This window comes from Ostrea edulis, chromosome 6 (genome assembly GCF_947568905.1).
Source record: "Ostrea edulis chromosome 6, xbOstEdul1.1, whole genome shotgun sequence".
Lineage (NCBI taxonomy): Eukaryota > Metazoa > Mollusca > Bivalvia > Ostreida > Ostreidae > Ostrea > Ostrea edulis.
The window spans coordinates 32,918,239-32,936,562 of NC_079169.1; the positions used below are offsets into that span (position 1 = coordinate 32,918,239).

The window sequence follows — 18,324 nt, forward strand, 5'->3', positions numbered from 1 at the left end:
AATTTTTTAACTTCCTTAAGTTATCCGATACTCTTAATATCCTTCGATGTGACTTTCAACTTTCTTTTAAAGGACAAATGTATCGTCTATTTAAATATATGTGAAATTAACTAACAATAGGTAGAAATTGTGTGAGTTACGCACATTTACTTATAACACGAATGTCCAAACTGTCAATCCCTGGCGAGTTAATCAGCTCTTATTATTCATTTTCCACCCGTCGACATACTGAAAGGGGAGAAAACTGTAAATTCCGCGCTCTATAAGCGCGGATCAATATAGAATTTTACCCGAGATCACCGAACCGTATCGAATGCAATACCAGGTATGCATTATAGGGTTTAAAACTCAAAGAGCAGTGAATTGTGAAACAGGCGGACGAGGTCAATCACTTAGTTCAAATAATATTTTATGTATCTGGATTGTGTTGACACGAAAGGTAGGAGGAAATAAATTGTTTTCGTAGTTTTGTCAACATTAACCTGTATCTTTATTTGAAGCCTGTTGGGTGTTTTTGGGACTGCGATATTTCTTATCGGAGGTATTGTGTTTACACCATGGGTGCAGTGTCATGACTAAACCCTCTAAATGATTCATGGGGGATTTCAAGATGGCCCAATGTATATGTTAAAGATATCGATTTGTTATGAATGGATGTAAACATCAAAGCTCTCAGTCTACCTGGGCAGGTGAGTTAGCCATATTATAGTACCCAGGTTAGAAAATGTGCAACTTTAAAATATTCATAGTATCAAAAGCACAATCATGAATCTTAAAACACCGCCTTTTGTTGTAGAACGATTGGGTTAATTTGAAATACATGGTGTTAGTTTCAAGATGTCGGGTTGACTATTTTTGGGACGGATGGCGAATGTCAAAACATATGTAGGACGGTACTTTATATCAGCGTGCAAATTTCAAATTAATGTTGAAACATATTTTGAATTAGTTGGGTAGAACAGAGAAGAAATTGTGTTGAAGGTCCCATACTTGTAGATAATATCTTTAATGCATAAGTTTAAATTTCAAAGCAGATTTTACCATTTGAAAATAAGTTTTATGATGTAAACCATGACAGAAGATTTTAGATATATTGTTATGTACATATTAAGAGATAAAATTCTCTCAATATCGATATGATCATCATGGCCCATACTCAACTTCCGGTTTAGAATTTCAATTAGACCGTCGCAATAATGCAGTCGACAATGAATTTGTACAATGACATGGGCTTCTATATGAATAACAATTTCATGAAGTTTTCAGAAACGAAAGGAAACTTTAGCGTTGATTACAAATACATGTATCTTTAATTACGCAATAGGCAAGTGGGAAAGTCGGGAATGGAGTCTTCAGATTACATGCCGTGTCACGTGTCAATGATTGTACACAGCGCCGATAAGTGCCCACGTGTGATGCTGCATAAAGTGAAAGCCGTCCAAAAGAAAAATACACTTAGTAGTTAAATTCCGGATATCGCACGTCATCACATCAACATACACTACACTTATAGGTGTAGGTTATTGGTTGTCTAATCACATCCATTCAAATGTTTAAATAAATTTGAAAGCACACAAATGTAATTTAAATATTTTGTAAAAATGAATCTTTTCCCCTCTATTAAGTTTGTTTATAGTAAATGCATGGCCCGAGGGACCTACAGATAATAAAAGCAGTCATATTCCGTGACCTCAACACGTGATAATAGATGTATATGATATAAATTGTTTGTGAGTTAAACTGAATGCAAACATTCTTATCTGAATGCATACAGAAAAAAAATGAATTTGATGTACGTAACAGCCCCACCAGGCGATGAGTGTCCTACAGTGATTTGGACGCTCTCATATCTATTGCATTAATTAAGATTAATAAGGTAAAGTCTCATGTGTCCCTGAATTCCTTCATAATCCCCGTTACATGGAAAAATTATCTGGATTGTTTGTAGATAACCTCAGACTTTTAAAACTTATACATAATTACACAATCTATAAAAACAAAAACAGCAAGACATTTTTTATTCTTAATTTCTCTCCACACACAACATCAGTATACTACAGCGAGATTTACACAGGTACAATCAACGGAAGAAGGTATACATAAGGTTACATTTCATTAGTGAACTGGCTGTTTCCTAGCAACACTTCTTGTCAATTGGTAAAGCTGTTATCAACACTGGTGTTTGTAAAATCCAGACTAAATCTGTACGTTTTATTGCAGGTCGATCCGGAATTCAGACATGCGCCATGATTAACACCCTTTTCCTTGTAACGCTGTGTGTCTGGGCTGTTCAATCACAGTTTTATGGTAAGGAGTATTGTCCTATTTAATAACTCTCTTATCATTATTACTCGGATTATGACAATTTTTATTCGAATCGCACACTTGGTATCAACAATACAAAATAAATTATAGGGATAAAACTTAATAAGTTATCATCACAGCTTTTTAATGTGATATTACCATATCTATCCAATATGACAACATCATCACAGCTATCCAATATGACACCATTACCATAGTAATCCAATATGACATCACCACAGCTATTCAATATGATAACATTTCCATAGTAATCCAATATGACAACATCATCACAGCTATTCAATATGATAACATTTCCATAGTAATCCAATATGACAACATCATCACAGTTATTCAATATGATAACATTACCATAGTAATCCAATATGACATCATCACAGCTATTCAATATGATAACATTTCCATAGTAATCCAATATGACAACATCATCACAGTTATTCAATATGATAACATTACCATAGTAATCCAATATGACAATATCATCACAGTTATCCAATATGACATCATCACAGTTATTCAATATGATTATATTACCATAGTAATCCAATATGACAACATCATCACAGTTATTCAATATGATAACATTACCATAGTAATCCAATATGACAACATCATCACAGTTATTCAATATGACATCACAGTTATTCAATATGATAACATTACCATAGTAATCCAATATGACAACATCATCACAGTTATCCAATATGATCAAAATATTCAATATGTTGTTTATGTTTTTATTTTTCTCATTCACTGTTAACATAACATAGAAAATATTTTAAACAAGCATTCTAAAATGATATTCACACATGCACAAGTAAATTATATAAATATATATCACACTCTTGATAATAAATGATAAACTATATCAGTTAATCCGGAGGATTTACTCTCGGTAATAAATTGTAAGTAATTTTAAAAGTAATTTTTCATTTTTGGATGCAAATAGATAATGAAATATGACAACCTTTTTACAGTTATCCAGCATGGCAGCACCCACACAGTACCTCAATGTCACATCAACAGGTGCACACAACACCTTCACAGTTATCCAATATGAAACATTAACAAAATTATCCAATATAAAAATATTATCAGTGATTCAATAAGACAACACAATTGTCTAGTATGACATAATGCAATTAAAGGCGTTTCCAATATGTAAATTGGTCCTACAAAAATCGTACATATACATATTCACCACACTTCTATAATGATAATAAAATTTATATAATGCCTTATATAAAACAAATTACTCTAAGGCGCATTACAAGGGTAAGAAGAGGAATGCAAAGATAAAACATAATTAAACAAAATTAAATGCCTTTTTAACATAAGATCTTTTATCTGAAAAATTAACAAAATAAAACACTGTAATTAAGATCGATAGCTAAGAGGTTTTTAGTTTCTTTTTTGTGTGTTTGATATTTTCAAGACATTTATTGAAAATTTCAAGAGATGTTGACTTTTTGATGTAATCTGGAAGGTCATTTCAGAGATGTGCTGCAGCCCAGTTCAGTTGGCGTTTTCCGCTTTTTATTTTGGTTCTGATCTTTGGTACACAAGTCGCGACTTCGTTTATGTTTATGTTACAGAATGCCCGGATGACTGGGTGGCCTTTGACGCGGGACAAAGATGTTACAAGTTTAAGGCGGTCCCCACCGCCCGTTATGACGCTGCTGTCGCACTTTGTTTGGTAAGAATCGGTCCAGCAGCTTCTGTACATATCATTTGTCACAATGATAACCACACATTTGTGATACAATTATCACCGTCCAGTTTTAAGAAGGAATAACACACCAGAGAAATCTGAAATGGATGGAAAGTGGCAGATATGCACAAATTTTGAAATTGAACAGTTTCAATTTACTCCATTTAGTGAAAAATGCAGTTATAGGAAAAAAGTAATCTGAACCAAAAAACAAAAACAAAACAAAAAAAACCCCACAGACTCCTGGATTTGAACACAAGAACTACAGTTCAACAACCCACTGAGCTAGACAATCAAACGGACTATACACATACTGGACAATCAAAAGGACTATACATATACTGGACAATCAAACGGACTATATATATACTGGACAATCAAACGGACTATACATATACTAGACAATCAAACGGACTATACATATACTGGACAATCAAACGGACTATATATATACTGGACTACATATATACTGGACAATCAAACGGACTATACATATACTAGACAATCAAACGGACTATACATATACTGGACAATCAAACGGACTATACATACACTAGACAATCAAACGGACTATACATATACTAGACAATCAAACGGACTATACATATACTGGACAATCAAACGGACTATACATATACTGGACAATCAAACGGACTATACATATACTGGACAATCAAACGGACTATACATATACTAGACAATCAAACGGACTATACATATACTAGACAATCAAACGGACTATACATATACTGGACAATCAAACGGACTATACATATACTAGACAATCAAACGGACTATACATATACTAGACAATCAAACGGACAATACATATACTGCTGATATTTACATGTTTTATTTAAGTTTCCAATGGGAGTGGGCTATCATGGCGATGTATTATTCCTCCTTAAAGTTATCGTTTTCAGAGTGCCTCACCTTAAGCTATAATAAAGTGCGCGTGTATACTATATACATTCTTTGTTTAAAACCAATGGATATTACAAAACAACACAGTGTAACGTCTTTGTGAGCTGATATTGAACACAACAATTGTTTTCTATTTTAGATATATATTTTGGTAGTCTTTAAATCATTTAATTATTTGCTAATAAATTATTTGCTAATAAAGCACTGTGCTTATAGGAAGAAGCGAACAGCGCCTATGTATTGTCTATAAACGATGCTCAAGAACACACCTTTATCAGTGATTGGCTGACCACCCAGGACATTGTCAGGTAAAGACAGGCAAGGCTTACATAGTCAGAAAAGTAACAATTATAATCTTCAATAGAACTTTTTCTATATCCATTACACAATAAGGCAAATGGTTACTAAAACGTCCCTACATGGTGTGCATTTAAATGGACAGTGTCAGAGAGAAGATCATTGCATTATCTTTTACTAATCAGAGTGACAAGTATTCTTTATCTCCTAACTGTAAATATGTATAATAAATTAGCACGTGATCCCACCTCTGGTTTATCCAGGGTCCGTGTTTGTCCAACTCTCTATTATGTATTGCTTATAGGAGTTATGAGATTGATCACTGTTTTCATAATGAAAACCTTAATCTAGAATACTCTGGCTTTGGAAATAGTAGTAGGTTAATAATATAATACAATATTTACCCTTGAATAGTTTGATGTTCAGAATAATGATAAGTTATTGTATGATGTAATTCGTTCCTGGAATAGTTTGATGTTCAGAATAATGATGAGTTATTGTATGATGTAATTCGTTCCTGGAATAGTTTGATGTTCAGAATAATGATGAGTTATTGTATGATGTAATTCGTTCCTGGAATAGTTTGATGTTCAGAATAATGATAAGTTATTGTATGATGTAATTCGTTCCTGGAATAGTTTGATGTTCAGAATAATGATGAGTTATTGTATGATGTAATTCGTTCCTGGAATAGTTTGACTATGAGAATAGAACTGCGTGATTGTATTATGAAGATCTTGTACAGAATGCACTGGAATAGCTTGGCTGTCAAATTAGTAGTTGGATCTTGCTGCAGTTAATGTAAACTTCCGCTCAATATAATAGTATATGTGCTATTATTATTACACTATTATTCTTATTAGTAGAAGTATATTCATCAGTACGACACTACATTTATATATTGCCTGTAGAACACATAACTACATGTAATAGGTATTCAATATATCTTAGTATATATATGTGTAACGTGTTCAAAATATAACACTTTATGTTTCGTGTTTCAAACTAAAGTGCTTTGAAATATTAGAATATCATTGTTTGTCCATTAGGTTTCTATAACATTAAACTCTCACGATAACGTTTCATTAATGGATAATCACTGGTATCGTTTTGTATTGGACGGACCTAAGTAGACAGGGGCGCCACATCTGTTACTCAGAGTATCATTAAGTAGACAGGGGCGCCACATCTGTTACTCAGAGTATCACTAAGTAGACAGGGGCGCCACATCTGTTACTCAGAGTATCACTAAGTAGACGGGGGCGCCACATCTGTTACTCAGAGTATCACTAAGTAGACGGGGGCGCCACATCTGTTACTCAGAGTATCACTAAGTAGACGGGGGCGCCACATCTGTTACTCAGAGTATCACTAAGTAGATGGGGGCGCCACATCTGTTACTCAGAGTATCACTAAGTAGATGGGGGCGCCACATCTGTTACTCAGAGTATCACAACTAGATCTAGAGATGAACAGATAATTCAATCATTGTGTAATTCAATACTGCATCACTGATTACTATAGGGATATATGATATTGCAAACATTACATCACTTTGTGGTATCCAAGTAAATTATTATGGCAGCACTTTGTAATATATGAAAGGTAAAGATAACGAACAGCGATCAATCTCGTAAATCCTATAAGGAATACAAAATAGAGAGTTGGGCAAACACGCAACCCTGGATATACCAGAGGTGGGATCAGGTGCCTATACATATCTCAATATTGCATAACTGAATGCTGTCTGACGTGTTTCATAGGCCGTTCTTTACATACTGATTTTAAATACGGATTACTCTGTTCATCTGATCAAGGTATAAGGCTGATGTGACCAGTGGACGGGGGATGCGTACTCCTTCAAGGCACCTGATCCCACCTCTGGTGTGCTCAGGGGTCCGTGTTTGCCCTACTCTTAATTTTGTATTCCTTATAGGATTTATGAGATTGACAACTGTTCGATATCATCACTTCGTCATACAAGTATATCAATATTGCATGACTGTATGATAAAATTGGTCAATATTGTATTGACAATTTTCAACGATGAAACTTAATTCAAAATAACGTACATCTTATTTCGTTTTTAAAGTTATAAATCAATTCAAGTACACACTTGGGAATTTGATCACTGTTCGTTATCTTCACCTTTCATTCAACAATCCAAACGATTGCAAATGCAGTTGTAAAAGGGGACTTTACCTTTGTTCATCTTAGATCGAGCCCTCTTTATATGATTTATAATACTAAGTGTTTGAAAATAGATTAAAGTGAGAAATGAAGTACAACTTCAGATCAAATAGAGACAAGTGTTAGTCTGTTTACCTTCACCAAACAAAGATATTACAGCCATTGTAAATCTTATAGAACCGCTATAACAAAACTTAGATGCTGTCATAAGACAGTAATACCCACACGCAGGTGTTTGCCTTTAGATATACTCTGTACCATAATATTCTTGCTGCACGTGTCAAGATGCATTGCTTATGCTCTGGGCTCATCCCAAACCCTATCTCATAATTGTTGAAATTTATTTAAAACAACTGGGGTCATGACTCTAAACCATATATATATTCCCGATGCACATATTGAAGTGAATTAAGTATTCTGATGGGCCAATGCCCCGGGGTCGTCATTTTTTATTGTTTGAATATCTTTAAAATGACTGAGATTCCAACCTTAAAGTAAATGCATTCTTGTTGAACATGACATAATGTCCTGGTTTTTGTTCGTCGTTTTCCCACCCTATTTGCCTCTCAAGGTGCAACAAATTCCGAAAACTTAATGCACACATCTAAAGTGCTCCACAAAGCATTTCCAAAAGACGATTTGGCTACTGAATAAAATTTAAGAGGAGTTCTGGGAACCAGGTGTTGGATAGAAACATCGTTTTTACCCACAATTGGCCCCCAGGATGAAAATTCTGAAACTTGATTGCACATCTAAAGGTCACAACCAATTATCTTCCAAAAGATGACTTGGCTACTGCATAAAATGTGAGAGGGGTCTGGGAGCCAGAGTGGTTTATCGAATAGAAAAAATTCGTCGTTTTTTTTAAAATCTCCGTTAGGGCCTCAAGGTGAAATTAAAATTCTTAAACCTTATTGCACATCTACAGTACACCACCAATCATCTTCCAGGAATGACTTAGCTACTGCGCAACCGTTTTAGAAAGTACGGGTATAAACATTGAATAATATATATTATTCTTTCACTATCACTTCATTTCCCGATTCGTGTATTGTAGTTCTGTCTTATCGCATGTGTTTTTATACCCTTATTTTATCACACTTTATTTTGTGGGGATCAGGGTTAGAATAGGTCGTCGGTACCCCTTGTTTGTCATAAAAGGCGACTAAATGGGGCGGTCCTTCGGATAAGACCACAAAATTCAAGGTCCCATGTCACAGCAGGTGTGGCACGATAAAGATCCCTCCCTGTTCAATGGCCATAAACGCCGAGCATACGCCTAAATTTTTCAGCCATTCACCGGCAATGGTAACGTCTCTATACGAGTGAAAAAAACCTGGAGAGGGACTTTAAATAATATACAATCAATCAATCAGTTTATTCTTCCTCAAACTCCTCTTTCATTTTAGACAGTAACCAATTAATCTTTTAAAATATGATATGTGGTATCCTGTATACATGTGTTTTGAATAAGGTTCTGAAACTTTCAATTTTATCCTGCAGGCAAAGTGGGAGTAAAAAAAAACGTTTTTCTACAAACATCTGGTGCTCAGAATTCCTCTTACATTACACAGTAGCCCAATAATCTTTTTGAGAATGGTTGGTGGTGTCCTATGAATATGAAATAAGGTTTCATAAATTTAATGTCACTCTGGAGCACAAATAGGGTTCGAAAAACAAAAAAGCCCACTCTGACACTCAGAACTCCTCTTACATTTTATTCAGTAGCCAAATCATCTTTTGGATGATGATTGATGGTGTCCAGTAGATGCGAAATAAGGTTTTGGAATTTTCATCCTGGGACCAAATGGGAGTAAAACGATTTTTTTCCGACAAAAACAATCCCTGGTTCCTAGAACTCTTCTTTCATTTTACACAGTAGCCAAATCATCTGGAAGATAATTAGTGGTGTTCTATAGATGTGCAATAAGATTTCAGAATAATTTCATTTTTACTCTGGTAGCCAACTGGAGGTTGAAAAACGATGTTTCTGTATAGAAAAACCTGGTTCCCATAACTTATCTTACATTTTATGCAGTAGCCAAATCATCTTTTGGGAGATGATTGGTGGTGTCCTGTAGATGTGCATCAAGTTTTTGGAATTTTCATTTTCATCCGGGGCGGGGGGATGAGGTAAAAACGACCAAAAAATCCCTATAATACTTTACAAAGTAGCCAAATCATCTTTTGGGAGATGATTGGTGGTGTCCTGTAGATGTACAATATTTTTTTAGTTTTCACCATGATGGGCAAATGGGGTAGAAAAACAACGAACAAAATGTGGTGCTCAGTAAACACAAACGGAGGACAAACCAGTGCTTTTTCCACAATTATTGACTTATTGCTGAAGTTGGTATAACAGTATCCACCTGAGATGTGATACTAATGAAGGGCGAAATAAAGGCCATTATCATGTATCCTGCATTGATTAACCCTTACATATTAACCAAAAACAAAAGTCATTGTTTTATCATACGGCGACATTTACATTTCTGATTGCAATGTATAATCATCTTAAGAATACCATAAAATATAAAACTCTGCATAATGTCACCAATGCCAAATGGTAATTCCATTAAAACATTACAAGGAACATTAAGGTCGACGTCACCATGCAAGTCAAACCAATGGCGATCCAGAAATTTTAAGCGAACATGTGAGGAAAATGTGGAACTATATTCAACATTCTTGACATATATCTAATCTTTTAGAATAACAAATAGAATAATGAAACATGCCTAAAGATCCAAAATCGATAATAAACCATTGTTTTCCCTTTATTTCATTTTATAATGAAATTTATCCTAATTCATGTACTTCTGATATAGTTCTTGTCTGGGTTGAAAAGAATGGATATCTAAACCCAATATTGGTTTCAACGTAGAAAGAAATTGAGAATGCTAACACCTATATTGAGAAACCATCTTAAAAGACACATACTCTTCTGGTTGTAGGCGTGTTTGGTACACCAGTGGAATCCGAGATCCCTCTAACCCCAGCTACTACCGATGGGATGGAGATGGTACAAACATGAGGTTTGATCTCAGCTTCTGGAATAACAATGGACAGCAAGTACCGGGAAACATGATCGGTTACGCCTTCAACGGTAAGTTTTCTTGGTCATTTCTAGAAAAACTGTCAAACAAATAAACTTCTATACAACATAACTATTTCTATTGCTATTCATAAATGTACATTGTATGTTTATAGCAAGGTAACACTGATATCACTTTACTTCACTGAATATATATGTAAGATATATTCATAATTATTCGACATTTATATTGCAAAGAGATGATAATATCAATTCATATGCTAAAAATGAGATGTCGATGTCGTAAAACCCTGCATTGCGGTTGTATGTCGTAATTGAAGGTGTGAGTTATGGATGGCAACATGTGTTTCCTAACGCCAGTCTCTCCTACATCTGTGAAATCAGCCAACAGGATGCCTACACGATCCTTACTCAAAAGCGAGATTTCAGTACGTATAAAATGTCTAGACAATGCTAAACCAAAGACAGGATTTGAATAAGTATAGAATGCTTCAAAAGTGGTTAGTATAGAATGAGCCGGGAACTAGTTTCCCAGTTGCATGTGAAGTGTTTTTGTTCAGAATAAAGCTAATGTACTTTATTGTTATCATGTATCGCCTTCCATGATATTTGATTACCAGCTATGTATACTCACTCATAACATTTTTCAAACAAAAACCGGTTAATGTACAATTTTTTCCCCAACACGATGACCGTCATTTTGCAGGCTATGGCGTCGACTCGACAGACAAGAAAGACATTCTGTATGGACCTACGTTTACTGTGAACCCCACTGACGTCACAATGATCTCTAAAACTACGTCACTGTTTGTGGAGTGTCGGGCATCATCTAACCCCCCGGCCGCATACAAGTGGTACCGTGGTCCCCAGAGCAACCAAACCCTGGTAAGAACTACGACATTCCATTGGTTCTCCTTACAAGTGAACAGCTTACGTCATTCAGTCGTTCTAGGACCACGTCATGACCGAAATGTCAATGTTTCAGAGATTTTTATTTGTCTGAGTTTATCATACATTATGTATAAATGCATAATTTTAAGTTGTTTCAAATATTTATTAACTTAATTAGAGCAAAGGCATTTCCCTTCTTACTTTTTTAGTATTGAAAGAAATGTTTCTGCCATGTTGATTGAGCTGTACTTTGAAACGTTTAGAAATCAAATTCACTTTCCTTTCTTACTGCTCATGATATAACAATTTTCATAGGAAAATTATGAGGTGAGCCTATATTCAAACGTTTATGTATATATCGGAGAAAACTTAACTTTATAAAAATATATAACTAACTCTTGTATACGGAATGATATTTTGTAAAACAGGACTATATTTATGTTTCTGAACTAACTGTAAGAAAATACTGTAAGTCTGTGACAGAATCCTCACGTGAAAGATAATTTTAAAAGCTAAGAACTGTGTACAGCGGCGGTACTGGCTAAACTGATCTTTCTAACCTTTCAAAGGCTGACTTTAGTCTGTCTTAGATACATGTACATCGAAAGTTTATTTTTGGTTTAGTATCACAATGTTCCTCTACACAGTGCTTATTATATGGTCTGCTTTCTTACAAACGTATCAGCCATTTACACTGTAAATAAACCATTGGGATCACGAAGGACACCTTTACATTATACATGTAAGTAAGTCATTGGGATGTTAGCTTAAATCACGGAGGACATATTTGCATTATAAGTAAACCATTGAGATTTTAGCTTTAAGGACGTATGCTACATTGTTATAATGGCTGATTTCCTTTTAAAACATGAATGTGAATATAAATATGAACAATATTTGTCTTTTCTGTTAGATCTAATTACTTAGCTGAGTAGCTCAGTAGGTTAGCGTGTCGACTGTTGAGCTGTAGATCGTGGGTTCGAGTCCAGCAGGAATTTTATATTGTTTTCAGATTACTTTCTACTAAAATGTATGAATGAAGTAAATTTGCAAGTTTTCAGATATATTGCTGTACATGTACATATCCTTCACTTTTCACCCAGAGCAAATTTCCCCTTAATCACGAAGGACAGCTTTATATTTTAAATAAACCATTGGAATGCTAGCTTTAACCATGAAGGACATATTTACATTATATAAGTAAACCACTAAATGCTAGTTTTAACCATGAAGGACATACTTACATTATAAGTAAGCCATTGGGATGTTAGCTTGAACCACGAAGGATACAGATGGTGATGGTGAAAAGAAAACATTTAGAGAAGAAGACGATAGTTAGACATTGCAAATGTATTGTTTTGCCAACTTGATTTGCACCAACTGCAAATTGCAATAATTGAAACTTGTAACTTAAACGAGTAAAATAATATATGCCAAGAAATTTGATATTTTATGTTCTTCATACGGGTAGATGAAAAAAAAACCAATTTACTCTGTAGACTATTGAGGATGCATTTGACCATACAATATAAACTATTGTTACAATAATTCGCATCACTTACAAAATTTTCCGCTCTTCTGATGGTGATTTTCCCCGCCATTTCCAGATTACTCCCCTGACGGACGTCCGGTACACTATGACTAACGGTAAGCTGTCGATTCAGGCCCCTGTGGAAAGCGATGAGGGTCAGTACCGTTGTAAAGCGGAGAATGAGTTTGGGGTCATCATCAGTCACCCCGTCAACATTGACTTTGGGTGTAAGTACATAGCTGTCATTTCTTACAGGTAACATGGTTATTTATTACACACATTGATTTCAATAAATCTTTTGTAATATGATTTCAGTGGGAGTTATGATATTTATCATAATACATGTATTATCTATCGATTGTTTTGTAATATGATTTCAGTGAGAGTTATGATATTTATCATAATACATGTATTATCTATCGATTGTTTTGTAATATGATTTCAGTGAGAGTTATGATATTTATCATAATACATGTATTATCTATCGATTGTTTTGTAATATGATTTCAGTGAGAGTTATGATATTTATCATAACACATGTATTATCTATCAATCATTGTCGCGAATTGTTGTAACTGGTTCCTGGTGATTAGGGTTGTTTTCTGTATTTCAGATCTTGGAGAATTTTCTAACGTTGAGAATGCCCCCGTGCGATCCCTGGCATATGAAGGAGCAGTAATTGTATGCTCACAAATCAACGTGAAGCCAGGTGAGGAATGGCAGCAAATTTAATAACAATCGATACTTGATTCTCATAACTACTACTTTTGACTTATTAAAGGTAAAAATAATGAACAGTGAACTTATCTGAGGGCAACCGAATGTATTGGTTTTCTTGAAAAAAAATATCGCATATTTGGTGGCGAGGCATTCTATAAGCATAGACTGCATGTAGAATATGTTCTTGATAGATACTAGTTCTTTGACTATAAAATAATCTTTATTGATTTGATCTGTGCTACGCAAAAACATTCCAAACTACATACAGTACTATAAAACGTTCCGAACTACATGTAGATATGAACATTTGCACTACCGGTAAAACAGACTATACTACCTGTGGAATAAAAAACTCGGAGAGGGCTACGGTATTGCAGCTAGACCTTGATAAATGTAATATTTACACCATTGTCAAAAAGAAGTGATAGTACTAATATTATAAAACAAATTATTGTTTTAGAAAGTGGATTCATTGTAAAACACGCTGTACTAACTCTGGAATATTTTGCCCTATCTTTAGTATATATTATACTATCTATGAAACATTCTGTAATACCCGTGAAGCATTTTGCACCGAGAAAATATCTGTATGGGGTTGATTATTTTTACTTTTCCCGATAATAATGGTATGTGTATCAAGGATTTGATTTCCTTCTTTATTAGCGGCGACTTATAACTGGCGGAAGCAGAGCCCTGGGAGCTATAAGAGAGATCCCATATACACACTAAACAACCCTCACATCTTCATCTCTAACAATGGCAGGCTGTACTTCACAGAGGCTACAAAAGTCGACGAGGCAGATTATTTCTGCGAGGTAGGATATGATTCTTACCGAGAAATCGCAAATTTGTGCGGTGTCTTAATTTTGGTGAACCAGCAGATGGGCAGTGCAAATAACGAAGCATGTTCTTCTCAAATCTGTTGTTCAAATTAATAACAAACGGTATCAATTGGAACTGAAAGAATTAAATGTAAAATACATATTTAATGTTTTAGTAGTGATAACACTATGCTATTTCAATATATATAAACATGTTTGTCAATAAATATATAAATTTTACGTAGTACACGTCCAATTACATATAACATACAAGGAGTATAGTATCTAGATTTGTTAGTATAGTGAAAACTGTCTAATCCGATAACTGTGCAATCCGTTTCTCTGGGCATTTGATGTTTTTAATTTTGTACCCCATGATACAGACAACCAAGACATTTATTCTGATCAATACCTGAACTGATATGATGATGATCAGAGTGAAGTTTATTTTTTACGCCACATGTGTAAACTGGGTTTTTTGTTTTCAGGTAACACTAAATGTCCTTGATGATCAAAATGCCATCGGTTCCAGCCAAGCACCAAGCAGAATCAGTAAAAGAATCCCGCTGGAAATTCTGAACCAAGGTTAGTTATCTTATATAGCAACCAATAAAAGAATCCCATGGAAATTCCGAACCTAGGTTAGTTATTCTACATTATAACCAATACAAAAACTCCCCCTGGAAATTCTTAAGATAAGGTTAGTTTTTGATATTGTAATCAGTTAAAAACATTCCATGGGAATTCTGAAATAAAGTTATTTATTGAAATTGTAATCAGTAAAAATAAATCCTATGACAAGTCTGATATAAAGTTAGTTATTGATAGTGTGATCATTAAAAAAAAAAGAAATTCCAAGACATGGTTATTTCAGTAAAATAATTCTAAACCAAGGTTAGCTATAACTAATGATAAAATCGTTGAAAGGATTCTCACAGAAATCATAAATGAAACTTAGCTATTAACAATGTAATTAAAAAAAAGGATTTCCCTAAACTAATGTTTGCACTGGGAATCCTAATTCGAGGCTGGTCATTTGTATTTAATAAAGTAAAATGATTTCCCTGGAAATCCCGAACAAATGTTAACCATATATTTGTATTATAGTCAATGACATTCCAATATTCGTATCGTGATTAATGAAATGATTTTTATGAAAACCTTCAACTAAGTTCAACTGTTAACTGGTATGCTGTTTATCTTAGAAAAAACCTTTGAAGGTTGTAATTGATATTGTAACCATTAACATACTCTCTTGGAAATTCACAACTAATTAGTTCTTAATTTATATATTTATATCAACAATAAAATGATATTTAACAAAGATTTTTAACTGATTCTATAATCTGTAAAAGAATACTCATGGAAATTTTTAAAAATGTTTTTATTCATTCTATAATTTGTTAAAAGAATTCGCATAGAAAATTTCTAGTGAAGTTGTTAGTCTTTAATTAAAAAAACCCATTCTCACCAAACATTGAATTTAGTGAAAAAGCTTGACACCTCTCATATGTTATATTATTTATTGATATAGAATTAAAAATGAAATAATGTCAGAGAAATTTTCACTTCGTATTTTCAATCATACATTCAGTATTCAAAATAATCCAGCAAAATGAATAATGGATTGTACATCAAATCAAGCAAAGCGTTGTAATGAAATAATTATATAGATGCTTCTTATATTGTTTACATGCAAACTATTTGTCAATATTCCAGAATGAAAACTAGTAAAATACCCAAATTTTTCTCCCTTTCAGCTGCAAAAACAGACTGGGGTCCTGTGATCCACACCGATTTTATTGAAGTCTTCCCCAAGCCTCCCCTCAGGGGACACAAGATCAGAATGGAGTGTTTCGCTTATGGCTCGTGAGTTTATTCAACAAGCCAATATAGATATTCCTATTCATTCTAAAATGATATTCCTTAGCCAAAATTGACACAACTAGCATCATTTGTTTTTACATTTGCGATTGACACGCCTACATATTTGTATATATAATAACGTGGTAATGTGTACAAGATTTACATTGGATTATTTTGGTCTTTTTTGTCTCAGTCGGTTGTTATCGAAATTTTAAAATATCATATTCATGTCGCTATGTGCACTAATGTTCGCCAAAAACAATAACTAGATTATTACATAATACACGACTTACTTACACATGAGGTCCTGGTGCTTAGAAAGTGCATGTTAGCCTGATACACGTATTGTAGATACTGAAAAAGACTATAGCAAAACATTATATTGTTTCTCTCCATTAACAAATAAATGTGATAGCAAAGTGTGCTATGGGTTTACAAAATAACTCAGAGCAGGTTACACTAATAAAGTTTAAAGTGGTTTATAAAGAAGTGAAGCTAACGAACGGTGATTAATCTCATAAATCCTATAAAGAATACAAAACCAAGGGTAGGGCAAACACGGACCCCTTGGCGCACCAGAGCTTAGGAGGAATATACATTCCCCGTCGACCGGTCACATCCGCCACGAGCCCTATATCTCGATCAGGTAAACGAAGTTATCCGTAGTGAAGATTTGTAATCTCGCCATCAGATAACATTTGACGTAATGAAATGCTGTAGTTGTGAATTAGATCGTGATGATAATGACAACATAATTTGCGAAATACTGACTTTAAACAAAACTGATGAAACCCCTGGAACATTAACGTCTTTGTCAGTAGCCTGGCTCGATATACGCGGAACTTAATTTTGCGTATCGAATCAGTTGAGAAACATAAGCACCATGTATGTGCTGGTGATAATCACACCATCAGTTCTCTAAACTTAAATTTTCAAACAAAGGAATAGCTGCCGTCAACATAAGAGCATTGCTCGTCATAAAAAAAACCCCAATCTTTGTCTAATTCCATCTTAATTCAAGTTCAAGACTGCACTTGGTATGTTCTACAGATATATTTCTACTATTGCATCTAAACTTTTAATTACAAACTTTACAGTGTCTAGATATAGATCATCTTATACAAAATTATCTTGCATATTCTTTTTCTTCTTTAAAACATATATGTCATTACTTGTGATAAAAGTTATGACCTAAAGTCACTTATTTCAAAAAGGTCCTAAAGTCAGAGTCTGATTTTTCAATTGGCGATAGAAATTCCTCTCTATAATGATATCTGTGGGTACTATCTATCCTTCTATGTAAATTAGAAGTGATGAAAAATTTAGATCTATTACACGAGGATGTCTTTGTTTGCAAGTCTCATTATTACAACTATATTTTAAACGAACTAGGCTTTAATTTCACATTTAGTAAATCAGCGTATACTCCGAGTTCCCTTTCCAAAGACGAAAATCTCTAAAATCACGCTTCACGTTTAGACACATTTAATATCTCAGTCAATGGGACGAATGTATCTGATTCCAGAACTTCACAAAACCCATTACAAACAGAGATACATGCACATTGCTGGATCCAGTAAACGTTCTACCAAGCCCCCCATCTTTGCTCCTGACAGAAATATTAACTGCTTTGAAGGAAAAATTTCAGACATATTGTATCACAATATATGCGAGAAGTGGCGTAAAACAAAGGTGGATTCTAAAAGATTTCAAAGAGCTTCTAGTGAATTTGAAGTCACAAAATTCTCCCCAAATCAACACCATTAAGATATATGAATTTTCAACACTTTACACGGCCATTCTTCACGATAATTAAAGACTAGACCTTTTGACATAAACAGTAGCTTTTTTCAATAAAAATAATACATGGAAATGTTCATATCTTGTGATCAGGCATTCAAAAAATATCTTTTTAAAACAATACTCCGATTCTACACACAAGTAATCTGAAGTTGATATTAAAAGGATACTGGAGGAGTTAATCATATCTGCG

The 18,324-nt window shown here is 34.1% G+C and overlaps 1 protein-coding gene across 4 annotated transcripts in view; it reads left to right on the top strand.

The window, feature by feature from the left end:
• Positions 1 to 287: 287 nt before the first annotated feature.
• Positions 288 to 18,324, top strand: part of LOC125645839 (contactin-5-like) — a 44,849-nt gene continuing 26,812 nt past the window's right edge. The window contains exons 1-12 of one of the 4 annotated variants that reach the window (XM_048871702.2): positions 288 to 439; positions 2,221 to 2,307; positions 3,921 to 4,021; positions 5,177 to 5,268; positions 10,402 to 10,553; positions 10,823 to 10,930; positions 11,209 to 11,387; positions 13,001 to 13,151; positions 13,538 to 13,633; positions 14,308 to 14,459; positions 14,954 to 15,050; positions 16,226 to 16,334. In XM_048871702.2, the coding sequence (XP_048727659.2) occupies positions 412 to 439; positions 2,221 to 2,307; positions 3,921 to 4,021; positions 5,177 to 5,268; positions 10,402 to 10,553; positions 10,823 to 10,930; positions 11,209 to 11,387; positions 13,001 to 13,151; positions 13,538 to 13,633; positions 14,308 to 14,459; positions 14,954 to 15,050; positions 16,226 to 16,334 (1,352 nt within the window). In that variant the 5' untranslated portion in view covers positions 288 to 411. The other 3 variants (XM_056139352.1, XM_048871701.2, XM_048871703.2) reach the window with 3 other exon arrangements.